The sequence below is a fragment of the Zootoca vivipara genome, chromosome 5, assembly GCF_963506605.1.
Source record: "Zootoca vivipara chromosome 5, rZooViv1.1, whole genome shotgun sequence".
Lineage (NCBI taxonomy): Eukaryota > Metazoa > Chordata > Lepidosauria > Squamata > Lacertidae > Zootoca > Zootoca vivipara.
Window position 1 is genome coordinate 88,824,714 of NC_083280.1, and position 27,642 is coordinate 88,852,355.

A 27,642-nucleotide genomic window follows, 5' to 3' on the forward strand; every position below is an offset into this window, starting at 1 on the left:
TTCATGTTATAGCAAGTTTCTAGAGACTAGATTATGAGTCTTTGTAAATTGTGTTTCTAAAGGAACTTTTGTTATTGCCAAATGCCAGTGTGTTTGCATAAATGAATAAAAAATCATTTAAATTTAGAGCTTAATAATTATTTCACTACTGTATTAATATACTTCTTCTTAATTGTATTTCACTATTAATATACTTCTTCTTAATTGTATTTCAGTTCAACAATTAATTTGATAAAATACATATTTTGTTATGTGCAAATGGCTTTAGATACCTATTAGGTCCGTAAATTACTATATACCGGTAGCATATATTCAACACAAAAACCAGCAACTATTTGTTACTGACAAAGGACAGCTGGACATATAAAGGACCCCATTACTTTCAGTAGCTTAGGGACTCATCAAACCTAAATCCAGCTCTGGGCCACGAGGCCTGGTGGGTCAGGAACGAGCCCCTCACTCCTGTTTTGGGTCCAGATATGGAACTGATGCGTGTGACCCATATGTTGCATGGACGCTTTGAGGTAGCACCCGGTGGGGGGGGGGGCTGCAGCAGGTGCAGAATACTGCAGTACAATTGCTGACCAGAGTGAGGCCTTGTGGGCATTATAGCACCCGTACCTGTAGGTCTGCGCTGGTTGTAGGGCTCAAGTTCAAGGTGTGGCTATTAGCATATCAAGGTGTTCACGCCTTGGGAGCAGTTGACCTGCAAGATGGCCTTACCCCACAAGCACCCACCCGGCCGCTTTGGATCAGAGGTGCCACATGGTGTCCATTCTGCATTGGTAAGAACTTGATTGTTTAGTGTGGGACCGCCTGCCCTTTGTAACTCCCCGCTTGTTGAGGTCAAGCAGGCGCCTTCATGGCACTGCACGGTGCTTACTAAAAGCATTCCTGTTTAGACAATCCTACCCAGATGCTTAAAAGGGACCCAGGCGGCGCTGTGGGTTAAACCACTGAGCCTAGGGCTTGCTGATCAGAAGGTCAGTGGTTCGAATCCCTGCGACGGGGTGAGCTCCCATTGCTCGGTCCCAGCTCCTGCCAACCTAGCAGTTCGAAAGCATGTCAAAATGCAAGTAGATAAATAGGAACCACTACAGCGGGAAGGTAAACGGCGTTTCCGTGTGCTGCTCTGGTTCGCCAGAAGTGGCTTTGTCGTGCTGGCCACATGACCTGGAAGCTATACGCCAGCTCCCTTGGCCAATAATGCGAGATGAGCGCGCAACCCCAGAGTCGGTCACGACTGGACCTAATGGTCAGGGGTCCCTTTACCTTTACCTTTACCCAGATGCTTGCAAAGCCCAGGCAGTTTAAATCTGTTTTAATATTTTAAGTTCCATTTGTCTTAAAGTAGGGTTGTGAGTTTTAACTATTTTATCTTTTTTAAAAGCCACCTTGAGGGTTTTTTTTTACAATCAAGCAGTAAATAAATTTTATGAAATAATAAAAATAAAAATTAGTGATTATGCATGTGTGCGCATAATGGTTTTCCCTCCTTCTGTAGCCTTTGGATATAATATTGGGGAGAACAGAGAGGTTTGCTGTGGTTCTTCATTTTGTCTTCCTGTATGACAAGGAGGTGACACCTGTGACCTTCTGGGTGTCCTCGTCAAAATGCCATTCCATGTTATTTTCCATCTGCTAAGTTAACAAACAAACAAACCCCACCCCATCCCACCTCCACTGTGCAGAGCTGGTCAGGGCTGCAAGGAGAAGACATCCAACATCATCAGGAGAGCCACAAGTTCCTTTTTCCTGCTGCGCAGCTCGTAAGATCATGCAGATCTGATGCCGTACCCTACAGCAATTTACTCCTTTGAGTCCTAAGTCACAGCTTGGTCCTATGCAAAGTTAGGCACACCTAAATCCTCTTGAAGTGAATGGGCTTGCCTGCATCTCACTGCACAGCACCAGGTTCTAAGTGTGCACAGGAGAAATGCAGCTAACAGTGTCAACAGGTACGAATCTAATCTCAGCCAGTGAGACGGGACCCAAATCTGAACAGTGAGTGAGGTTGCATTATTTGTGCCCAACCTAACCCAATCTGTTTGTAAAGGAAATCTCTTCTCTCGCTTGGCGATCACTCATAGCCAAGTAAGACTGTCTTCTATAAACACGGTTTTAACAATGAGTCCGTAAGTGACTGTGGAGGCCAATTCTGGATCCACACAAGCCTTCCACAGTGGGGACATTGATTCCCAGGCAGGAATTGATCACGGTGTGGATTTGCCAAGTGTGCCTTCCTCTTAGCACGTTTCTCCCTGTCATCCTTGGTTTGAGTGTCTTCAAATCCCATGACACCTTTAGTAAAGGCTGTTCTCCAATTGGAGCGTTCGCAGGCCAGTGTTTCCCAATTGTTGGTGTTTATACTACTTTTTTTTTTTAGATTTGCCCTGAGACAGTCTTTGAACCTCTTTTGTTGACCACCAACATTATGCATTCCGTTTTTAAGTTCGGAATAGAGTAGTTGCTTTGGAAAACGATAATCAGGCATCTGCACGACACGCTCAGAAACCTCAGAGACTTGTGGGAAAGAAGCCATGGTTGCTTCCCATGCATAATGGCCTGGGTTCAGTCTTTGTCATGCGTGCCATGGAAACAAGGAAGGCCACTTTCAGACTGTCACACCTCAACTGTGCGCTCTGCATTTTGCTGGTATGTGATTGAATCCTGCGGCTGTAAACTCTACTGCAGTCAAATTAAATACGTAAATGCAACCACAGCAACAATCCCCCTTGGAAAGGTCATAGGATTGGTAGAATTATTTCATATACTTGCCATAAATTTGGGGGCATCTATATTGAAACAACATAGAACAAACTCGCCTGTAAGAAGCAAGTAACTGCGTTGGGGAATTGCGAGGCGAAAATAAGCAATCATTAACCCAAAGGAGAAGATACTCTGACCTTATAATGGAGGCAAGTCTGTTATAAGTGAAATACAATCCCAGCAATATATTACCGAGAGAGGCCATGAAGATGGCTTAGGTTAAGAAGATTTGTATGTCGTTTCTAATTAAGGGCAGGATTTTAAGAAGCTTTCCTGACCTTGAAACCACCAAAGCTAAAATTGGAACTGTAATCCCCACTTCAAAAGTTCCAAGAAGTTGTTCCATTGTGTATATGGAGAGGCTGGTGAAAACTCATTTCGGTGCTGTAAGCTTGTGTGGGAAGCCAGTGAATAGCCAGGGCTTATGCAGTATAACCGGCTAACTAAACAGGGCATTGAGAGCATAAAAGGCAAAACTGCATCCTTGGGAAGCTGTCACACTGTCACAGGGCAATTTGGAGTCATTAAATAAACACCTGGCCACCTTGCTGTTTGCTCTTAGCTCCACTAGGTAATTTATGAACAACTTTAAAAGAACCAGCTTTGGGGGAACCTGGTTCTTGCATCCTTCGCTTGTGAGAATTTTCACACAACAGGGGACATTGATTTTGAATTATATCTACTCGCATTCAAGGGAAGGTAGACCAGCTCCGAGTGCTCACTGCAAGGACAGATCCTGAAGCTGAGGCTCCAATACTTTGGCCACCTCGTGAGAAGAGAAGACTCCTTGGGAAAGACCCTGATGTTGGGAAAGATGGAGGGCACTAGGAGAAGGGGACGACAGAGGACGAGATGGTTGGACAGTGTTCTTGAAGCTACGAACATGAGTTTGACCAAACTGCGGGAGGCAGTGGAAGACAGGAGTGCCTGGCGTGCTCTGGGCCATGGGGTCACGAAGAGTTGGACACGACAAAACAACAACAGACCTCCCCACTCACCATTGGGCAAGTCAGGGACTGAGCATGTGGGGCAAAAATGCACAGGGATGTTGCCCCTGCCTCCCAACCACAAATACACCATAGCAGACCTTTAGAAAGTGGTAAATACAGATGGGCATTTAGCATAAAATTGACTCTCATAGCACCAGTAATAATAATACCGGTAGTAATTATTATTAATATTATTACTAGTATCAAAGAAGGAACACATGAAAATTAAAATGCCCAATTAAGCCTTCTTTTTGCTAATAGGCAATCACATTTATCAAATGTCACGTATTAAACAATGAATAAAATCAACTTTACATAGATTTGCCTACCTAAATTCATATTAACAATAGCAAGAATAACCAGTAAACAAATTTATTTATTTTATTTCACAATAATTTATTTTATTTCACTGCTTAATTGTAAAAAAAACACACAACAACCTCCAAGTGCTTTACACAAAGATAAAGCAATGAAATCGAGAAAAAAATCATGACCCTACTTTAAAACATACCAAAGTTAAAATGCTAAAACAGATTAAAATCACCTCAACTTTCTAGACGTCGGGGGAGGCTTGTCTAAACCAGTGTTTCCCAAACTTGGGTCTTCAGCTGTTTTGGGACTACAATTCCCATCATCCTTACCACTGGTCTTGCTAGCTAGGGATGATGGGAGTTGTAGTCCAAAAATAGCTAGAGACCCAAGTTTGGGAAACACTGGTCTAAACAACAATGTTTTTAGCAAGCGCCCAAAAGAGTGCAGTGAAGACTCCTGCTTGATCTCAATAGGCAGGGAGTTCCAAAGTTGCAGGTGCTGCCACACTAATATTGAATGAACAATGGGAAAAAGAATAAGAAAAAAATGTTCAGCACAACACTGTGATGATTCTGTAGTCTTTAATCAAGTCTCTTGGGAAATCTCTATTTTCCAGAGAGCGCAGTGCAGAGAAGTGTTGTGCCTGAAGTGTTGTACCAACAAGCTCAATTCAAGGTGCTCCCCCCCTCCCCAATGATTTTTAATCCAGAATCTTTGAAATCTCAACACAAAAATATCTTACAGAGAAAAAGAATCTAAACCTAAGTATCTCAACAAGCTTAGTTCGGCTGGGCAAATGACAAATTGAACACAACAAATTGAACATGGGAGAAGTGTATACTGACAATCGCTGCCCTGGTAGCAGTGTGTCTGTCAAGCCTAGCAAGCTGGAAATGACATTCCCCTTCCCTGTTTCATGTCCTGTCTTCCCAGCTCGACTGGCGTGAGGGCTCCTTCCCTGCAGGTGGCAAATCATCGGGAGCAACAGCAGACAAAAAAACTCAAATGCTCCTATATTTGACTTTTTAAAGCATTGTCATCCCAACCCCATTAATGCTACTACATGGATTTTTCTCAAAACAGATGGACATATCCATGGCTCTGATTGAAATCCTACAAGCTAATGATGCCACCTGGAGAAAGAAGAGACATAGGCACTATTGCTCCTCGGCGTTCAATATCTTTTGGAGGACTTGCACAAAGGTGAGCAGACATGTCATTCACCTGGGGTTGTCTACAAAAAAAGTCAGACTCGGATATAAGCCTCTAGCTCAGAGTGGGGAACCGTTAGCTCTCAAGATGCCATGGGACTGCCGTTCCTATTACTCCTAAGCAGCATAGCCAATAGTCAGGGATGATGGGAGTTGTAGTCCAGCAACATCTGGAAGTCTTGCCCTAGCCCTTTTCTTACTACAGTGGTGCCTCGCAAGACGAATTAAATTCGTCCCGCGAGTCGCTTCGTATAGCGAAAAATTGGTTTTGCGAAGCGGCTCCCATAGGAACGCATTGAAGTGCAGTTTCCCATAGGGTGCCTCGCAAGACGAATTTTTTTTATTTGTCTTGCGAGGCACCCTATGGGAAACTGCACTTCAATGCGTTCCTATGGGAGCCGCTTCGCAAAACCAATTTTTCATTTTCCTATTATTGTTCCATTCTTGTTTAAAAGAAACAATAAAATTACTGTCAAACTTCCTGACTGCTGCATCTTATAAGCCTTCCATGACACTTTTGCTTGCTAAATCTAACACCTTTGACACCTGAGGTGTATATTTTTGGAAAGTACCCTATCTTTTGGCATCGTATTCTTATTATGGTGCTGGAGGAGACTCTTGAGAGTCCCACGGACTGCAAGAAGATCAAACCTATCCATTCTGAAGGAAAGCAGCCCTGAGTGCTCACTGGAAGAAAAAATTCGTCTTGCGAGGCATCCTATGGGATGAAAAAAAAATCGTCTTGTGTTAGAAATTGCTAAAGATGAATAGAAATGAACCACAGATAGGGGGAATTCGAGGAAGTCCCCTTGCAGAATGTTAAAGGAAAATATTTTTTAGTTTTCTTTTTATTGTATATTTCTTATGTTGTTTTATGTTAGTGATATGTTTGTTTTATGTGTTGTTGGTTGTGTTTAATTATAAAATGAATTAAAAAATTATTTAAAAAAAAGAAAAGAAAAAATTCGTTTTGCGAAGCGCGCCATAGGAAACTTCGTCTTGCGAGTCTCCATTGAAATTGCAAAACACATTCGTCTTGTGAAAAATTCGTCTTGTGAGGCATTCGTCTAGCGAGGTACCACTGTATATAAAATAACTCTTTAGTGTCATCACGTTGCAGTTTGCTTGGCCACAGAAAGGTGGTGCTGCAGGCATGGCAACACAGAGTCACTGGACCTTGTCATATGGGACAAGGTCTACAGAGAGTGGGAAGGGTGTCCTTTGTGGCTTACCTGGCCTGTCACTGCCTTCCTCATCTTCATGGGCCTGGGTGATCCTCAGGGTCCCTTCTGACTCAATGATTCTATAGAAGAAAGTCTAAGGCAAGGGTAGTCAACCTTTTTATACCTACCGCCCACTAATGCATCTTTCTTGATGGTGAAATTTCCTTATTGCCCATCAGTGCTTGATGGAAGGAGGATTCAGCTTGTACCGTAGAACCCCCTACCACCCACATAGAATCCTGAAATGACCAATAGTGGGCGGTAGGGACCAGAGAGAAGAGGCTTAGCAATGAAGAAAACCGCACTGAAAACTATTTAAGCATTTATGAGAAAGAATTGTTGTTTAGTCATTTAGTTGTGTCCGACTCTTCGTGACCCCATGGACCATAGCACGCCAGGCACTCCTGTCTTCCACTGCTTCCTGCAGTTTGGTCAGACTCATGTTGGTAGCTTCGAGAACACTGTCCAACCATCTCGTCCTCTGTCGTCCCTTTCTCCTAGTGCCCTCAATCTTTCCCAACATCAGGGTCTTTTCCAGGGAGTCTTCTCTTCTCATAAGGTGGCCAAAGTATTGGAGCCTCAGCTTCAGGATCTATCCTTCCAGTGAGCACTCAGGGCTGATTTCCTTAAGAATGGATAGGTTTGATCTTCTTGCAGTCCATGGGACTCTCAAGAGTCTCCTCCAGCACCATAATAAGAATACAATGCCAAAAGATAGGGTACTTTCCAAAAATACACACCTCAGGTGTCAAAGGTGTTAGATTTAGCAAGTAAAAGTGTCATGAAAGGTTTATAAGATGCACCAGTCAGAAAGTTTGACAGTAATTTTATTGTTTCTTTTAAACAAGAATGGAACAATAATAGGAAAATGAACTATTTTCCTTGCCAATGAAAAACACTGTTCATTTCTGTTTGTTTGTTTTAAAGGAGGTTCCTGACACTTTTAATCACACATGTCATATGGCAACATTTCCTTGAGTGCTTTACTAATTGAGCAGCACACAGAATAAAATTATTAATAAACAAATCAGGAAAAAAAAACACAAAACTCTCTGAGACAACTGGCCCTGTGTTCTTCAGTTAGACTATGGACCAGAATAGCTGGTCATTATCATCTGAAATGACATCTATCTACAGTTATCTCAATATCCCCACTGCCACCGCTGCCCCCCAGTTATGCTTCTTGCGGCACTTCATAGAGGTCAGAAACATGTAGATGTTCCTGGCAGGCAACAGATTAATTATTTGTTAGACAAACCACCTCCCTGGGAGTATCGGAGAACAAATTTATCCTTTATCCTGCTGATGCCTCCAACCCGGTCACATGCCTGCTTTAAGGGTTGCTTTGGAAACTGCTCTCTGGGAGGCGAGGGACTCCTGGGTTCAGTTAGCACCACAAACAGACGGAAACAAACAAGCAGAGGCGAAGCACCTTTGGGTGGGAGAGGGGGGCGCACAGCCGCTTCATAGCATAGCTTTGTGAAAATCGACCCATCTGTCCTGCTTTGGGGCGAAGAGAGTTTCGCACCTCAGTGCAGCGCGTCTGATTCTGCGGCACATGAGGTATGGCAGAGTTTTTAGCAATCCATAAAGTGAGCCAGTGTGGCATATTGGATAAAGTGTCCGACTTTTGAACGCAGGGCATTCGGCCTAACCTTCCTCACTGGTTTGTGAGAATAAAAGGGGGAAGACTGGTCACGAATGCTGCCCTGAGCTCCTTGGTGGAAGGGTGGAAGGGGGCGGCTGAAATCGGAGTGAATCATGTACAATCCTGCAACAGCATGCTCTCCAAAACTCGATTTCCCACAATTGAATTCCGAGCCTTGGCTTATTCCTCTAGCCTCTTGTAAGAATGAGTGACGTTTTCTAAAATGCGATGCTGTAAAACGCATTATGAAAAAAGGAGAATCATGAAAGGAAGAGAGGGGTGAAATTTTGTAACTTGAATTTGGTTGTTTGGGTGGGTGGGAGCTGAGTGAGCTTTGTATTCTCTGGCTACAGACACTGGTGGTTGTTCACAAAAAAATACACCTTAGCCTCTTCACTGGTTTATTTCCTCAGGACACAATACATTCCCAATACTGAATCTGCAGAAGCAGCAAGCCACCCTACCTTAAACCAGGTGGTGAGATTCCATGGCAGAGCAAATGCCACATTCTGTGCCCCTCTGCCCCCTGCCTGCCCACTCAGTTCTATATTTTGATCAACAGTGGCCCTACAAAAGTCAAAAGGGTCAGTGGCACCTGCAGCGTGCATGAACAGCAGATTGTGTGTCTACACACAGATGGCACTCAGAGCTACAGCAAGCCAACTGTTCTTTCACTGTGACCTGGGCAAAAGTTGGAAGCAGGCCGCTTTTTCCTTTTATCACCCATTGACTGCAGTGACAAGGAATTTCTCACACCATTATGTTATCTTTCCACCTCAAGGAGCCTATTGTCATTCCAGTGTTCTTCCCTAACCTGGCATTGGACCTTAACATACCTTAGATCAGGCATGTCCAACTCCCAAGAGACTGCGATCTACTCCCGCTATTAAAAAACTGGCAGTGATCTACCCATTGGGTTGACCAAAGTTGTTGAGCTTTTTTGAGGGAGGAGGAGCAAAAGTTGCTGAGCTTTTTTTTTTAAGCGATCGATCAGGATAATGCAGTCAACTAGGAACGACCAGGATCAACCGGTCGATCACGATCGATCGGTTGGACATGCCTGCCTTAGATGTTTGCTGGCACTCACCTTTTATGTCTCTGAGACCTTCCAGAAGACTATAATTTCATAATGATTTAGCATTTTTAACCTTCATGACAGCAGTTTACGCTTCTGTTATAATTGCAGAGGTGCTCCCATGCCTGTATAATTAGAAGAGAGCCTATATTTCACACCATCAATAAATATGTAATAGAAATAGAGGAAGGTGCCTTAATTATAATCATCTGTTGGTTGGCTTGTGACTGCTTGTTTATTCCATATTTATCTACATATGTTCTCCATTGCAGAATAGTTAATCAATACTGTATTGAGCTGGAGAAAGCAGCTGGTGGCAGTCTGGAACTTGCTTTGGTGGAATGACCAGGCAATCATGAGAAAAGCTGCCAGCCAAGTCTCCAGGTGGGTAGCATCTTACTGAAGGTAACATTTGGATCCCATAGAAATTAATGAGACAGACATCATCACTAACTTGTCGCGTTCATTTCAGTAGGGATTCAGTTGATCTAACGTAGTTTGGATCCAACCCATTCCGCTACTCCAACTGATAGTCAGAGATTTGTGTATCTCTTGTCAAGAGCAGGTCTACCACCTGGATCACTCAACTGGTTAGAGCGTGGTGCTGATAACACTAAGGTTGCAGGTTCGGGAATAGCTGCATATTCCTGCATAGCAGGGGATTGGAGTAGATGGTCCTCAGGGTCCTTTCCAACTCCATGATTCTGTGATCGGGGGTGGCTGAATGAAGCATACAAACTTGTATAATCCACATTAATATTGGAGTGATTATAGCTAGACCATGGGTAGGCAAACTAAAGCCCAGGGGCTGGATCTGGCCCAATCGCCTTCTCAATCCGGCCCGCAAACGGTCTGGGAATCAGCATGTTTTTACATGAGTAGAATGTGTGTTTTTATTTAAAATGCTTCTCTGGGTTATTTGTGGGGCATAGGAATTCATTCATTCCCTCCCCCCCACAAAAAATATAGTCTGCCCCCCCCCACAAGGTCTGAGGGACAGTGGACCAGCCCCCTGCTGAAAAAGTTTGCTGACCCCTGAGCTAGACTGTAAGGTAAAAAGGTAAAGGGACCCCTGACCATTAGGTCCAGTCATGACCGACTCTGGGGTTGCAGCGCTACTCTTGCTCTACTGGCCGAGGGAGCTGACGTATAGCTTCCAGGTCACGTGGCCAGCACGACAAAGCCACTCCTGGCGAACCAGAGCAGCACACGGAAACGCCGTTTACCTTCCCGCTGTAGCGGTACCTATTTATCTACTTGCACTCTGACGTGCTTTCGAACTGCTAGGTTGGCAGGAGCTGGGACCGAGCAACGGGAGATCACCCCGTCGCGGGGATTCAAGCCCTAGGTTCTGTGGTTTAACCCACAGCGCCACCTGCGTCCCACTGTAAGACTGTAAAAGAATTCTCCAATTCTGGGTCCCCATTGATGAACAAACATATAGGACTTCGGATCTGAGACAGAGTCAGACTTGATAAAGCCACAGCACTTAGGAAAATTAAGTATTATAGCACAGCATTCGTCCTTTTTAATGGAGTTGGCAGAACAGTGCCAGCTGAGAAGCATTGGGTAATAGTGCACTGCCACTAGGACTGCGAATGAAGCTGCAATTATAGGACATCTTGCCCCAGAATTTTTAAAGAACCGGGGAACTGAACAGAAAACCCCACACCTACTAACTCGATGCCATTGCATCTAGCATTTAGAAATCGCAGCTAGTTCTAGATATATTTTATCATGCCATTTGGAATTAAAGTGCCTGTGCTTCTTTCCTTTGGGCTTATTTTGCCCTTCATAAAGTTAAGCAGTGTTCGAAACCCCCATTGCTCTAGGCGCGTTTTGTGACAGGGAATTTCATCAGCGCGAGCAGTTTCTGAGATTTCAGATTAAAACTGCAGAGTGGAAGGAAGGGAGGAAAGGAGGAACTTTTTTCTGCCTCCCCAATTCCAGCTACTCTTGAAGACTAGAGAAGAGACGGTCTGCGGGTGGGCAGGGAAAGGACTTTGTTCAGCTTTTTTTGTTATATATATATTAAAAAGTGTGCCTTCTTGCACCCATAACCTAGGTTTTAAGGTGCCATTTAGCTCCTAGCTTTCCTATCTCAGTTTCTAACATTGATGTTAAGCCTATATTTCTCTGGTTAACGTGGTATCTTCAGTACTGTGAAGACTGCCCTGTTTGACAGGAACAGATCCCATGTGGGGTTATTGCGTATTATTATAATAGAACACGCCAGGCTGTGTTGTGAGCTTCCTCCCTGCTTCTTGTAGCTTGTGCTTGTCCCCAGAGAGAGAGATGTGCAATCCAAGTTTGTGTGACATCATAGAGTCATGGGCAGAAGGTTCCACACCGGAACTGTGACAGTTGGGGAAGCAGTTGCGGAGGATGTTGTGAAGAGGTGGAGTACCTGGGCCACCTGTGGGGTGCATGCCAGACTACATCCACGGGTGATCATGAGGCTTTCCTAAGTTAGTATCCCTCTGAACTGAAGGAGGACTGTGCAGACTGCCTTCTATATGAGGTTGTGCCCTTTTCCTCTAAAGATCGCGTTGGGAAGGCTTGCTTTCGTAACTGGAAGTTAGAATACCCAGGAGTGCATGTTTAAACCATTGCTACACTAATGCCTTAGCAAGTGAGCTCTGCATGTTCTTAAGCAGGGTTTCCCAAACTTGGGTCTCCAGCCATGTGTTTTTTTTTGGGGGGGGGGACTACAATTTCCATCATCCCTGACCAATGGTCCTGCTAGCTAGGGATGATGGGAATTGTAGTCCAACAATAGCTAGAGACCCAAGTTTGGGAAAGCCTGTTCTAGAGGCACTGGTGGAGAAATGGGGGGTGGGGGAGCGCATCGCCCCGGCACCATTGGGGAGGGGGTACCATCGCGGCTGCGCCCCCCACCACCATGCCGCCAGGACACACACATGCCCCTGCAGGCCGTGCGCCACACCCCTGCAGGCGGCATGCCACGCCCCCGGACGTGTGCCACGCCTGCGGGGTGCACGCCAGCCATGCCCCCGCCTGCTCTCCACCCCCGGTGGTGGAGCATGCAGCTTCACCACTGCCTAGAGCAGGCATCCCCAAACTGTGGCCCTCCAGATGTTTTGGCCTACAACTCCCATGATCCCTAGCTAACAGGACCAGTGGTCAGGGATGATGGGAATTGTAGTCCAAAACATCTGGAAGGCCGAATTTTGGGGATACCTGGCCTAGAGGGACAAAATTCTTCATCTGGACTGCTTAAGATGCTGCTTTTTCTTTCCATTGTGGCTTCTAAGGTCAAAAAATAAAGGACCCTTGGATGGTTAAGTCCAGTCAAAGGCAACTATAGGGTTGTGGCGCTCATCTCGCTTTCAGCCCACAGGCATGGACAAATTTAGTCATGTGGCCAGCATGACTAAACCACTTTTGGCGCAATGGGACACCATGACGGAAACCAGAGCGCACGGAAACGCTGTTTACCTTCCCACCGCAGTGGTACCTATTTATCTACTTGCACTGGCGTGTTTTCGAACTGCTAGGTTGGCAGGAGCTGGGACAGAGCAACGGAAGCTCACACCATCGCGGGGATTCAAACCACCGACTTTCTGATCAGCAAGCCCAAGAGGCTCAGTGGTTTAGACCACAGCGCTACCCGTGTCCATAGTTGTGGCTTCTATCTTGAGGTAGCAAGGGAAGCCTTGCTTATACAGTTTCTGCTCTGTTAACATGCAGGACCTAAGGGCCTCCCACAGAAAGGCTCTGAACAGAAAAATATTGAGATTCATTTTTTATTTTTTTGCTCAGTATGGATTCTTATGAACACGTTGCTTGGGAATCCTAGGAGCACAGCAAGGGATCACTTTCTAAGACCAGGAACAATCCAGTTAAATGTGTAGCGAGGTGAGGAATGGCTGCAGCTCCTTTTCTTAGCAAGTTACTAACTTGTCTGTTGTTTCTTCAATGCAGTTTGGTGAAATGAAACGAGCCCACAACTCTTGCTCTTTGTCTCAGTGGTGGTGATAACATGCTGCATGTAGCCCAGAGATATAACATTTCCAGAAATGCTGCGGGCATGGAACCTTTTCCACAAAAAGAAAAGCAAAAAGGGAAGCAGGGTGCGTGTGCTTTAAAATAAATGCAATGTTTACTTTCTTAAATATTTGTGTGTAACTTAAATTGTACTTCTTAGCCTGTTTATAAAATGTAAAAAATATAAATGTTTTTGTTTTAAACAGCAATTAGCAATGTAACCGTTGTTAGAAATGAAACTGCAATCTGCTGGTTCCTAGCAGCACAATCCTTTGCATGTCTGCTTATAAGTCCCTGTATATTAAATAGAAATTACTCCCAAGTAAGTGTGCATAGGATTGCAGCCAAAGGTAATTTAAGATTGCCTGCATGCTAGAGTAATTTAGTGCTGTTGAGGCACTTCTTTTCTGTAGCTAGCTGGAAGTGGGATTAAAATGGAGATTCTATACAAGACTATAGCAGCATATTACAGTATCTAGCAGTCACCTAAATTTGGGCTACAATATGTTATTCAGGTAATGTTCTTTCCTGTTCTTGTCTGTTTCATTGCTTTCTATTTACCCCAGCTTAGGGACTTTTAAAAATCAATTTTATATCCTCCCGTTCCTCTTGAAAGGGAGCCCAAGATGGTTCACAGCATAAAAAAAAGTATAGGAGGAAAATGAATATTTTTCAAAGTTGGAGAATCACAATCACAGAGGCTCCAGCTGTCCCTATTTTCCAGGGACAGTCCTGGGTTTACAGAAGCCGTCTCGGTTTCTGATTTGATCCTGGAATGTCCCACTTTTCCTTAGGATGTCCCTATTTCCATTGGAGAAATGTCGGAGGGTATGGAGTTATCTGGCCTCCGAGCCAAGGAGATAAGTAACTATCCAACCTTTAGAAGACACCTGTATAGGGAAGGTTTTTAAAAATGTTTTATTGTGTTTTTATATGTGTTGGAAGCCACCCAGAATGGCTGGGGCAGTCCAGTCTGATGGGCGATGTATTATTATTATTATTATTATTATTATTATTATTATTATTATTATTAAATAGGACATCCCTATTTTCATCGGAGAAATGCTGGAGGGTATGCAATCAGCATGTAAAACAGTGACATATAATATAATAGTGGCTGTTTTACTTTACAAAGGGTAAGGCAAGTCTCAATATGCTGAGAGATAGTTGAGCAATCAGCTAGGTGCAGAGTTCCCCAGGACAGTGAAAGTGTGGCTTATGCTATTTGTAGGCACAGAGGAGCCAAAGTTGCATTCAAGAGGACAGCCACAAATCTATCTTCCATCCTCAGCCTGGGTTCAATGGGAAGATATTCTGAGTAGCTCTCCAGAGCTCACCATGCCATGCTTGCTGTGGTCTTCTGTATATCTTATATCTTATCAGCATTTCCAGTTGCCCTTGTTTCCGATCACTCACCAGGTTTGCCATTGTTCTTCTTAGGCTACAGATGCTAAGTGCAGCCCTCCTCTCAAAAGAAAGGATGAACCTGGGAAATCAGAGGTTATTTCAGGCAGGTATGGTTCTTGCACATCTGAATTCATCCCCACACATAAAATACAGGTATATTCTCTGCCAGCTCCTTATATTATTTCAGCGAGGAGCAGGTGGCGCCGTGGTCTAAACCACTGAGCCTTTGGGGCTTGCTGATCGGAAGGTCAGCGGTTCGAATCCCTGCGACAGGGTGAGCTCCCGTTGCGCTGTCCCAGCTCCTGCCAACCTAGCGGTTCGAAAACACGCCAGTGCAAGTAGATAAATAGGTACCGCTGCGGCGGGAAGGTAAACGGCGTTTCCGTGCGCTCTGGTTTCCGTCACGGTGTCCCATTGCGCCAGAAGCGGTTTAGACATGCTGGCCACATGACCGGGAAAGCTGTCTGTGGACAAACGCTGGCTCCCTCGGCCTGAAAGTGAGATGAGCGCCACAACCGCATAGTTGCCTTTGACTGGACTTAGCCCTTTACCTTTTATTATTTAAGCCTTTTGACAGGACACACAAACACTGCCCCAGGAGCACCTCTGCAGCACTATCCTCCTTTTTTCTGCCTTTTGACCTCTTTCCTCACTTTTCAGTTTGTGTCGTTCTATTTTACAGAGTCACCTTTCTGGGTGCTCCTTTTGAAATGTTTTGGACATCATCCTTCCTGTGAGAGTTAGCTTCCCCAGATGAAGGGGCACAGCCTATCTGTCTGGGAGAAGGCCACATATTTTTACCCTGGTTGTCACTGCCAGGCGTTTCCATGCCAAGTGCTGAGAGCTCTTTTCTGGAAGACGGCATTGCCAGAGACTGATACCAGGCACAATTCTAAGCAATTTCTGCTCAGTGAGACAGCCTGGCTTCTCCCGCTGTCTGTGTTTTTAGCCAATGAGTGAAGTCAGAGCTGTGATGGACAAGTGAGTTGTTGAACACCAGCAACAGTAAACCCTGGGGTATGAAAGAGCTGCTGTTTCCCCCTCCCCTTCAATGCACTTTTACATGATCTCTTCTTCTTTTTGTCCAAGGGATCTCTGTAGTTTGCCCTGTTTTCCGGCAACTAGGATGCATTTTTCATTGGGTTTGATCAGATACTCCCAATGAGTTATTTTCAACAACAACAACAACAACAACAACAACAACAATAATAATAATAATTTATTATTTATACCCCGCCCATCTGGCTGGGTTTCTCCAGCTACTCTGGGCGGCTTACAACAGAAAAATGAAATAAAATAATCTATTAAACATTAAAAGCCTCCCTAAACAGGGCTGCCTTCAGATGTCTTCTAAAAATCTGCTAGCTGTTTTTTTCTTTGACATCCGATGGGTGGGTGTTCCACAGGGTGGGCGCCACCACCGAGAAGGCCCTCTGCCTAGTTCCCTGCAACTTGGCTTCTCACAACGAGGGAACCGCCAGAAGGCCCTTGGTACTGGACCTCAGTGTCCGGGCAGAACGATGGGGGTGGAGACGCTCCTTCAGGTATACTGGACCGAGGCCATTTAGGGCTTTAAAGGTCAGCACCAACACTTTGAACTGTGCTCAGAAACGTACTGGGAGCCAATGTAGATCTTTCAAGACCGGTGTTATGTGGTCTCGGCGGCCGCTCCCAGTCACCAGTCTAGCTGCCGCATTCTGGATTAGTTGTAGTTTCCGAGTCACCTTCAAAGGTAGCCCCACGTAGAGCACATTGCAGTAGTCCAAGCGGGAGATAACCAGAGCATGCACCACTCTGGAGAGACAGTCAGTGGGCAGTTAGGGTCTCAGCCTGCATACCAGATGGAGCTGATAGACAGCTGCCCTGGACACAGAATTGACCTGCGCCTCCATGGACAGCTGTGAGTCCAAAATTACTCCCAGGTTGCGCACCTGGTCTTTCAGGGGCACAGTTACCCCATTTAGGACCAGGGAGTCCTCCACACCTGCCCGCCTCCTGTCCCCCACAAACAGTACTTCTGTCTTGTCAGGATTCAACCTCAATCTGTTAGCCGCCATCCATCCTCCAACCGCCTCCAGGCACTCACACAGGACCTTCACCGCCTTCACTGGCTCTGATTTGAAAGAGAGGTAGAGCTGGGTATCATCCGCATACTGATGAACACCCAGCCCAAACCCCCTGATGATCTCTACTACACAGTAAATGTGGGCGGATGTTAAAAGAATCCCCCCTCTCCGCCACAAGCCAAATGTTTGGAAAGAAGTTTAGTGCGTGAGATAAAGACCAGGCACTCATGGAGAATTCCCCATATTCTTAACCTGCAGTACAATGGTATACATGGCTACTCAGAAGGAAGTCTCTGTGTTTAATGGGGCTTGCTCCCAGGTAAGTGTGTAAAGGATGGCAGCCTAGGCATTGGTTGCATTGGTTTAGGGTTGGTATTGAGGAAAACAAGGTTCCTGTGCCTTTAGGAGCTGTGTGGCAGGCAGAAATTAAACAGGTTGTTAGTTTGGAAACACATTAGGGGAAAGTTTAATCGTCACAGTACAGGTAGCGCCCCCACCCCCAATTAATGTGCATTCAATGGGTGTGCAGCCGTGTATATGCACATCGCACTGAAGTGACCCGGAAACATCACAAACGCATCACTGAAACATCACTAAAAGAACATAACCTGGGGCAGGGCAGGGCAGAATGGGGTGTTTGCAGACTTTTTCAATGGGTTTCAATTATACACAATTTCACAGAGGCACTAGATGCCTCGGAAGGTAATGTCAATGGGGTCTGTCTGTACTCTCTCGTTTTGTGTTTTGTCAGGCCCCAAGACTGACTGGTGCCTAAAAGTACTTTCTCAAAATTCCAATTGTGCCCACTGGCCCAAAAACATTGGTGACTCCTGAGCAAGGGGGTGCTTCAGTTGTGATTCCTGCATTGCAGGGGGTTGGATTAGATGACCCCTGGGTTGCCTTCTAACTTTGTGAATCCTCAGAATCACTATGTAAGTGCTAAGTATTATTATTATTAAGAATTTGTGTTTTACTTTTAGTAGCTGGGATTTAAGTTAAGGCTCCCCAGGCTGAACATCTAGAGAATGATGAGAGTTCTCCCTCATCTTTGGACAGGAAAAATACCTCGATGGCCTACAGAAAATTGCACAAAAGTCACGTGTTCATTTTTTTTTTTACCATTAGGCTATAGGCCACTAATTAAGCATATGATGTAGACTTGGAACAGCAGAATAAAATGTCACTTCGCTCTAATACGATACGATAATCTTTATTGTCATTGTCCCATGCAGAACAACGAAATTGAACATCTACATCAAACGTACACAACCATAGGCATAATTACCCCCTAAAAAAATCTTAATACCCCTCCTGATTTACCCCAAAGAACTCTGATGCCCCATGACTGAATACAGACCCTCCCTCACAGACTGCCTTTCGCTGCATTCAAAACCGAAATCGCTCTTGGATAGAAGCTATTTCTCAGGCGGCTAGTCCTGGTCTTTATGACCCTGTACCTCCTTCCGCAAGGCAGAAGCTGAAAGAGATCATTTCTGGGGTGCACACTATCCTGCACAATATCTGCAGCTTTCTTATAGCACCCGGAGGCATAGATTTGATCCAAAGTGGGAAGAGTGCACCCAATTATCCTCTCCTCAGTCTTTATGACCCTGGACAGCGCTGTTCTTTCCCCAACCGTGGGACCAGAGACATGTTGGGCAGGAATTAAGCATGGCCAAAAAAGAACTGCAAGAAACCCTATGGAGTACCAAACAAATAATTTTAAAATAATCGTGGTGGGTACTCTGTGAGTCCAATGAAAGCTGCCACATCATTTCCGCTCACAGATCTGAGCAGCAAAGAGGCTCCAGTTGTGCCGTGTTGTTTAAAAGAAACTGCTTCGTAAACCACTGAGCAGGTGTTTGGTTTGACATGTAGCATTCCCCCTGGTGCAAAAGAAGTTAGGGTAAAGGTATGGTTACCAGATTTGTTTCAATGAATCTGGGGATCTTATTTTTATTTTATTTCTTTTGAAGCCGAGTAGCAACAGGGAGTCAGTAGTGGGGATGGTGAGGCAAAAGACCCTGGACCCAAGCACACATGCATATTGTATAAATGTGCAAAGCCCTTCTTTTGCACCCTGCGAAACATAAATGCGCAGAGTTTTTTAAAAAAACTGGGCAATAGCGCGCCACCCACCTGTGACTCCTGAGCCTTCCCCAATCTCCTGCCCCCTTACCCCTTTGTTTTGACAGATCGGGGGAGGCTTGGGAGTCGCAGGCGGGCGGCTGTTGCCCAGTAGGGGTGCAAGGAGCACGGTTTCTCTGCCAGGCTAGGCACAAAGCCCTTCTTTCGCACCCTGTGAAACATAAATTTGCAGAGTTTTTTTTTAAAAAAAACTGGGCAACGCCTGCCGGCCTGAGCCTCCCCCGATCTGTCAAAACAAAGGGGGAAGGAGATCTGTACCGCCAGACCTCCCCAGTTCCCCTTCGACAGTGGCAGCGGCAGCGAGCAGCTCCTGAAGCCAGCCAGAGCCAACTGCCCTACCAGGCTGGCTCCGGGCTGCTGAGGCTGCCGCTGCCACATTTCCCGGGGACAGATGTGCAAATCCGGGGACTGTCCCCGGCATCCGGGGACTGTCCCCATGAACCGGGGACATCTGGTAACCCTTGGTAAAGGTGTAGCTTGCAACCAGGGACTCCACATTTCTGTGCGGTAATCAGCAAAGAGAAAGAAAACGGAGACAGGTGCTTTGAGGTTGGTTCATTTTAGCACTGCCGAGTGGTAGCGGTTTCTGCCATTTCCAATATAGAATGTTAAGGGAATAACGTTGTTCTACAGCCTGCAGAAAGTCAAGCTTGAAGCACAGAAAATGGAAACAACAGAATCAGAGGGTTACGTGAGTGAAGATGAAGGCATAGCCAAGAGACTGTCTGCCCTGCCCAGAGGTACCTACATAAATATCGGCATCAGCTGGTATAAATCTCATTTGCCTTTTGGTGTCATTGAAGCAACGCCATTATTATAGATATTGCCCAGTGGGTTGCCCCAGCCACCCTGGGCAGCTTCAAACAAATATGAAAGCATAATAAAGCCAAACATTAAAACTTCCCTCTACAGTCGTACCTTGGAAGCTGAACGCCTTGGCTCCCGAACGATCGAAACCCAGAAGTGAGTATTCCAGTTTTCGAACGATTTTCGGAAGCCGAACATCCAGCGTGGCTTCCACGGCTTCTCATTGGCTGCAGGATGCTCCCACAGCCAATCGGAAGCCGCATTCTGTTCAAAAAGCAAGGTACCACTGCACAGGGCTGGCTTTAGATGTATTCTAAAAGTTGTACAGTTATTTATCTCCCTGACATTTGAACTTACTGTGTAGTAGCACCTACAGAAAATAACTTGTAGAGAATACCTGATCTCAGGTAATCCTCCCCATGATGGCATAGTTGCCCATCATGCCTGGAGTATCTTCTTCCCCCATGCGGAGGTCAGGATAGCAGCCTTTGAGACCTTGTACCATAGGCTGAGTTGGGAATAGACTTTCTGTGGAAAGCCCTGTCCGCCAGACCTCCCCCAACCAAGAACAAACGATTCCTTTTATACCAATCCGATAGGGATGTCACTTGTCACTGATGAAGAGTTGGCTGAAATGTCACAGATCAAGCTATTGCAAAGGAGAAGCGGTTCAGACTGTAATACTGAAAATCTAATCCACAAGCTTCAAAAGCTGATGGAACAGGAAGAGATTCTGAAGGAATATGTGGTGAGTGCTCTACCTCTTCAGTGTTGCTATTTCAGCAGCAATGAGCAGAATTATTTTTCTCCATTATGAGACAATTTGTGGTACTGTACTGTGCCAGTATTGTTACGCTGCAGTCCATACGCGTGTCTGCTCATGATTTCGGTGGGGGTTGCTCCCAGGTAAGTGTGTGCTGATTTCAAGTATCTCTGAAATATTAAGAGAAAAATGTGTTCTGTTTCTGGAAGAAGGTACAGAAAACTCCAGTTCAGATGCTTAGAAAAAGACCATGACAATTCTATTAACATTTTAGGTCTAGTAGACATGAATGCTAGGGATGCGGGTGGCACTGTGGGTTAAACCACTGTGCCGCTTGGGCTTGCCAATTGAAAGGTCGGCGGTTCGAATCCCTGCGACGGGGTGAGCTCCCGTTGCTCCATCCCAGCTCCTGCCCACCTAGCAGTTCGAAAGCACGCCAGTGCAAGTAGATAAATAGGTACTGCTCTGGCAGGAAGGTAAACGGCGTTTCCGTGCGCCGCTCTGGTTTCGCCAGAAGCGGCTTAGTCATGCTGGCCACATGACCCGGGAAAACTGTCTGCGGAAGCAGATAAACGCCGGCTCCCTCAGCCTGTAAAGCGAGATGAGCGCTGCAACCCCAGAGTCGTTCACGACTGGACTTAATTGTCATGGGTCCCTTTACCTTTACCTTTAGACATGAGTGCTAGCTATCAATTAGATGGATTGTCTCTTAGGGAAAAAAGAGAGGAAAAATGGATTCACTGAATGCACACACACAAAACTCCCACATATATACTCCTACTCATGTCTCTGCAAATGAAGGATGTTGAATTTTACCTTTCTTTTAGAGCTTAGAGCACCTGAAGCCAACCGATGACTGCCAGATTGCTGCAGCAGCAGAAAACCGGGAAAAGAACAGATACCGAGACATCCTCCCATGTAAGGAATTGTCTATGTAGTGGTCTAGGGAGAATGCGAGGAAAATGCATGAATGAGGACAGAACATGCATGAGAACAGAACATGAATGAGGACAGAACAATGCCAGCTCAGTTGGTTAGAGAGTGTGGTTAGTTGGTTGGTAGGTTGGTTGGTTAGAACATTTACCTGTGATTTAAAATCTTGGACCTAGGCCTTAAGATTTTCCACTGGACAATTACAATAATTCGATTTCTTTCTAATATGAGAAACCAGCTCTGTAGCTCACACACGATTTACAGCTCATGTGTATATTATATATGTACTTGCTTTTGGGTTTTTGTGTGTGTGGCCAGCCACACAACTGGAGAGCCACCACCTACCAACTGGCAGCTCTTGCTCCAGGCTCTCATCCTGGATGGTGCTGATTTTCTGGACTCAATCCAGTCTGGCTCCAGCACAGTTTGAGACTGAAATGCCTTCAGTCTATCTGGTGGGTGACCTGCACCAAGAAACGATAGGTAGCGGGTCTCCTTGTTGATTTTCCTAGACCTCCCAGCTGTCTTTTGTATTTGGCCATGATGTACTCTGTCTTGGAGGGGAATTGGAACACTATTTGCAGTGGTTCCTTTTGCTTGCTTGTTTGTTTGTTTGTTTAGAAAAGGTGTGCTCTGCCCCTTCAGTATTGCTACTTCCAAGGCAACTATCGAGACCAATGAAAAACATAAAAACAGCACCGCACGGGCAAGCTGTAGACAAATAAATACATACATGGGATATTTTGTTAGAAAGCACCCCATGTCAATATTTCATTCATGGTGCAGTTTGCAGACTGTAGAGAAGGCTTAGATGCCTGGAAGGGCTCATCTGTATTCCTTCCTAGACGACAAAACGCGGGTTCCCCTCGGAGAGGTCGAAGGCTACATCAATGCCAGCTACATCCGCGTGCCAGTGGGCAAGGAAGAGTTCTTCTACATCTCCACCCAGGGGCCTCTGCCTTCCACCGTGAATGACTTCTGGCAAATGGTCTGGGAAAACCAGTCCAATGTCATTGCCATGATAACAAGAGAAACGGAGCGAGGAACATCCAAATGCCACCGGTACTGGCCTGAGCCCCCCCAGGACACTCTAATGGATTTGAGTCAGTTTCAGCTGCGAATGAGTAACTACCAGATCCTAGACTGCTTCATCATTAGAGTGATAGAAGTTACAAAGAAACAGGTATGGCACCCAGGTTTGCACAAGAAAGAGACTGGTCACAGATGCCAAGCTTGATTTCTGTGCATAATGAGAATAGTGATTAAGTTTTGGTTGTTTGCTTAATTTTTCTTCTGTTTGCACAAGGAAAGTGATGGTTGAGGATACAAAGCATGAGCTATGTGCATCATTAGGGACTAATGCTGTCTAAACCACTAAGCTGCTTGGGACTGCTGATCGGAAGGTCAGCGGTTCGAATCTCCATGACTCCCATTGCTCTGTCCCAGCTCCTGCCAACCTAGCAGTTCGAAAGTACACCAGTGCAAGTAGATAAATAGGTACTGCTGCGGCAGGAAGGTAAACAACGTCTCTGTGCACTCTGGTTTCCGTCATGGTGTTCCGGTGTGTCAGAAGCGGTTTAGTCGTGCTGGCCACATGACACGGGGAGCTGTCTGTGGACAAACGCCGGCTCCCTCGGCCTGAAAGTGAGATGAGCGCCGCAACCCCGTAGTCGCCTTTGACTGGACTGAACCATCCAGGGGTCATTTACCTATTTACCATTAAGTGATTAAGCTGTATTTCTTCACCGGATTTTTCTTCTGTTCCATTCATTGATGGCAAATCAGCACAAACCTCCAGCCTGTTTGTCCAACAATACTGTGTACTGTCTTGCGCAAGGCAAGGCATTCAATCCTTCCCTTTTGTAGAAAGCATTTTGGAAGATGTGCATTTTGGAACTGTTAAGAGTTGTGTCCTGCTTTGTAATGCCTTGGCCTAAGTACGTTTCCCTGTTGCCTATGATCTTGGCTGTTACAATGCTGTTTCAGTGTTCAAGGTGCTGGAATATAAGACCTCTCAGAGAGGCATCTAGTAATCCTGTTCCTTCACAGCAGCTCATAGGTGAAAAGGGAAAAGAAAGCAAAGCAGGGCAAGACAGTGGTTGGCAGCCGGGGGGGGGGGCGTGGGGACAACATTTATTTTATTTAACGAATTGTATACACAGCTTTCCTGCCCACCTAGCAGTTAGAAAGCACGTCAAGTGCAAGTAGATAAATAGGTACCGCTCCAGCAGGAAGGTGAACAGCATTTCCATACACTGCCCTGGTTCACCAGAAGCGGCTTAGTCATGCTGGCCACATGACCCGGAAGCTGTCTGCGGACAAACATCGTCTCCCTCAGCCTATAGAGCGAGATGAGTGTGCAACCCCAGAGTCGTTTGCGACTGGACCTAACGGTCAGGGATACCTTTACCTTTTATACACAGCTTAATTGTGATCAGTGCTTTTTCCCTAAAAAATGTTTATGGGTACTCTCATTTTGACCATTTTATAATTCAAAAAAATGTTTATGGGTACTCTCATTTTGACCATTTTATAATTCAAATTAGGTAAATGTACAAAAGTACAAAGATTCACAAAATGTTTAGAGGCATGCGTACCCCCAGAAACAAAGCACTGACTGTAATCAAACTTGTAAGCGGTTTACAAAAAATAAAAACAGAATATTAAAATTACCAATAAGAGACTGTTAAAAGCAGGGCTTGCAAAGGGGGGGGGGTTGTGTTGTTAGTAGCATCAAGGGATGCAGACTTCAGATTTCGACTGAATTGCTTGGTTTCCCGAATTCTGATTTGAGAAGAGGGGAATCTTCCCATGACTAATTGCGTAACGGCTAGTTCTTTGACTCCTTCTACTGCAGACACTTGAGAAGCGCTCCGTGCATCACCTCCAGTTTACATCCTGGCCAGACCACGGCACCCCCACGTCATCAAAAGATCTTGTCAAATTTGTCCGATACATGAGAAAAGTTCACCAGTCAGGCCCCATCATCGCTCACTGCAGTGCCGGGATTGGAAGGAGCGGAGTGCTGCTTTGTGTGGATATTCTGTTGAGCTACATTGAAAAAGATATGCCTGTAAGTTCACTGAAATCCTCATTCCATCCTTAGCAGGCATGCCGTGTTGGGATATTCACTATGTGCATAGGCAGTGAAAACATAAAGGCGAGGGGAAAGGCTGAATAGGCTGGTGGGAGTTGTGGTGATCTCGGAAGCAAGAGACCCAACTGTGGACTCATGGTTTTGTAGAATCACAGAATTGTAGAGTTGGAAGGGACCCCGAGGGTAATGATTTCTGCCAGGCGAGCAGCTTGATAAGCAGCGAAAGACTTTCCGTCAGTTTTATACAAGTCTATTTAAAAGAAAAACACACTCAGAGCATGGCGTTCTGCCTGCTCTCATTAATCTTAGTTGCTCAGTCTGACTCATCGTTCTCCCCCCCCCAACAGGAAGAACGCCAAAACCCCGCCTTTCATCTCCTTCCCTTCCGTTGCTCTCTGAGCTTTTCTAATCTCCTTTTTTTTAGGACTACAGGGCTGGGCTATCTCTTCTTCAGAAGACTCAGCCTCCGACACTGGCTTATCTGCTAGTTGCCTGGCAACGCCTTGGCCAACTTCTAACTCTTCCTCCCCTTGGGAGCTAACTGCTTCTTCCCTGGAGAGAAGGGGCCACAGGCCGCTGCCTCTAAAATCAGACAGACAGTTCTCATCTACAGAGTCAGCCTCTTCTTCACTCAGCTCAATTTCCGAGGCTGACTCTTCTGCTGAGCTCGGGGGAGGGGGGCACATTCATGACACCGAGAGTCCTCTAGACTAACCCCCTGCAATGCAGAAATCTCAGCTAAAGGATCCATGACAGATAGCCATCCAACCTCTGCTTAAAAACCTCCAAGGAACCTCGCCATTTGCCATGAACTCTCCAGGTGGCATCAGAAAGCCAAACGTTTGTCTCAGCGTTAGTTTCTTCCTAGCTAAAATACAGGGATAAGAATACTGACATGCCTCAGAAGGGTTCTTGCAGGGGCTGCCCCATTCTGAAGCGCTGTGCCTTATTGTCAGAAGTTTGACGTGGGCCCGGACTGCCCTCTCCTACTGGTCCCCAAGGGTGGCAAATAAGTTGGCCTTCTTTCTTCCCGCAGTTTGACATCAAGCAGATAGTAACGAATTTGCGGCAACAGCGCTGCGGCATGATTCAAACCAAGGTAAGGAGATGGAGCTCAGTTGTCTCCTTGCACAAACTGCATGGAGTTAAGTAGTTTGCTTGTGCGAGAACAACGAGCGACTCTCAAAACCTGGGAGCAGGAGCTGCCCACTTTTGCTTCCCATTGTGAAGAGGCCTTAGCAGTTAATTGTGTCGAGGATATGGCTCAGAAACTAGGCTTCATTTGTGCTGGGAGTTATCCAGGCTGAGCCAAGGAGCCTGTTTTAGTATCGTACGTTGTTCTCTCTTGAAACCTGCAAAACAAGGGTGGCTTCCTCTGTGGAAGGAGTACCAGGAATTCTGCAGTTTTTATACACTATTGAAACCCCAGGCAGTTTCCCCCTTTGGGACATTAACTGCATCTTATTAGCAGGGAGATGCACCTCTATCATTTTAGAGTCCACTACAGAAAACCCAGAGAACAATTTTTTTCCTTTGAAAATTACATTTGATGGTTCATAGAATCTTTCCATATCCGGGTCATTTTATAAAGTTTGAAAAAGGTGTGTCTTCTGGCCCGTCAGCTGTACATGCTCTCTTGCTTATGTGACCACTTGGGTCCTGACCCAAACATTGCAAATCCTCTGAAAAGCCAAATAAATGATGTTGCAATTATGTGTGTGCATGGAGGTTTAATTTCCCAAGAGAGCAGGATTTCAGTTCCATTGGAATTGGACTTGTGATTGGATTTTGCAAAATCTGTAACTGGCCCTGTATAGTAATTTATAGAAAGCAAAAGCAAATGTTCAAAAGGGGAGGGTCTTCAGGACAACACCCTAGCAAAGGAATAGGGGAGGTCCTTCATGCTTTATCTTAACAGAGTTTCCCAAACATGGGCCTCCAGCTGTTTTTGGACTACAATTCCCACCATCCCTGACCACTGGTCCTGCTTGCTAGGGATGATGGGAGTTGTAGTCCCAAAACATCTGGAGGCCATGTTTGGGAAACCCTGATTTAGAGCCTTGGATTAGCTCAGGAAATGAAGCCTGTTATTTCTGGTTGTTGTTTCCAGGTAAGTCAGTGCAAGTCTATCTGAAGTGAGCAGGGGCAAGCTTGCCCATCTCTCTCTCTCTCTCTCTCTCTCTCTCTCTCTCTCTCTCTCTTTGCTACACTTCTTCGGAGAAACTACTCCTGATTTGAAGGAAAGACCTAAAACCGAAATAGTACTGTAAGCAGCAAGCATTAGCCAAGTGATTGTCCTCACTGAATAGTCTCTCTCTCATCTGCTTGCAATAGGAGAGGTAGCAGAGTGGCTTCTAATCTATTGCTTTGCAAAGAGAACGATAAATACGAAAGGAATGCAGGTAGAAAAGAAAGTAGGCTTTGGCTCAAGGTTATGTGCTGCAACACATTCCTTGAGTCTTTGCAGACTCAGCGATGAAATGATTCTGCTCTGGGAAGAGGGGGGAGAAACAGACCGTCCCAGAGCCAGAACATTCCCAAACCTAGCAGGTTTTCTCTATCTTTCACCCTGTGATGAGGAATATAACTGGCTGTTTCCTTCTTCATGTCCAGGAGCAGTATATGTTTTGCTACGAACTAGCTCTTGAAGTTTTGAAGAACATTCAGAGCACGAATTCCTAGCCAGCGCAATAAGCGAAGCCACAATGCCGCCACCTGTCTCAGATCCGCCTTGTTACTTGAAACTCTTTCCATCGAGATGGCAATGAGAGGTGCTGTACAAGTGGGGATTTTTTTTCCTGTTTCAGTGCTTGACAAACATGGATTTCTAAAGCTTTATGCAGGCAAAGTTGACACAGTGGGTGTAGACAAATGTCTGGTAACTAGCCATTAAAAAATCTGCTTGCAACTGAATTCAGTTCTGCTAGTATTTGTAATGGTTTGGGCTTAGTGGCTGCGTGGCAATGTCCCTCGGATGAATGGCAGCTGAAAGGAAGTAGACTTTAAGCCACACAGGATCTTGCTGTCTTCACCCACCTGAAAAAGAGGGGGGCTGTGTTTTGAATTGTTGTTGTTTAGTCGTTTAGTCGTGTCCGACTCTTCGTGACCCCATGGACCAGAGCACGCCAGGCACTCCTGTCTTCCACTGCCTCCCGCAGTTTGGTCAAACCCATGTTCGTAGCTTCG

The 27,642-nt window shown here is 45.6% G+C and overlaps 1 protein-coding gene across 1 annotated transcript; it reads left to right on the forward strand.

The window, feature by feature from the left end:
- The first annotated feature begins 4,474 nt into the window (after positions 1-4,474).
- PTPN20 (protein tyrosine phosphatase non-receptor type 20) lies at positions 4,475-27,590 on the forward strand. The gene is made up of 11 exons (XM_035138495.2): positions 4,475-5,273; positions 9,500-9,611; positions 13,173-13,321; positions 14,676-14,749; positions 19,490-19,596; positions 20,263-20,411; positions 21,254-21,344; positions 22,205-22,542; positions 24,217-24,432; positions 25,493-25,555; positions 27,070-27,590. Exons 3-11 carry the CDS (start codon positions 13,268-13,270, stop codon positions 27,136-27,138), a joined length of 1,161 nt encoding a protein of 386 aa, XP_034994386.2. The 5' UTR covers positions 4,475-5,273; positions 9,500-9,611; positions 13,173-13,267; the 3' UTR covers positions 27,139-27,590.
- Positions 27,591-27,642: the final 52 nt, after the last annotated feature.

Coding starts and splice junctions, on each gene's coding strand:
- PTPN20 (XM_035138495.2), top strand. CDS start 13,268: ATGCTGCGGGCATGGAACCTTTTCCACAAAAAGAAAAGCAAAAAGGGA. Junction 13,322..14,675: donor AAAGCAAAAAGGGAAGCAGG/GTGCGTGTGCTT, acceptor TGTTCTTCTTAG/GCTACAGATGCTAAGTGCAG. Junction 14,750..19,489: donor TCAGAGGTTATTTCAGGCAG/GTATGGTTCTTG, acceptor GTTGTTCTACAG/CCTGCAGAAAGTCAAGCTTG.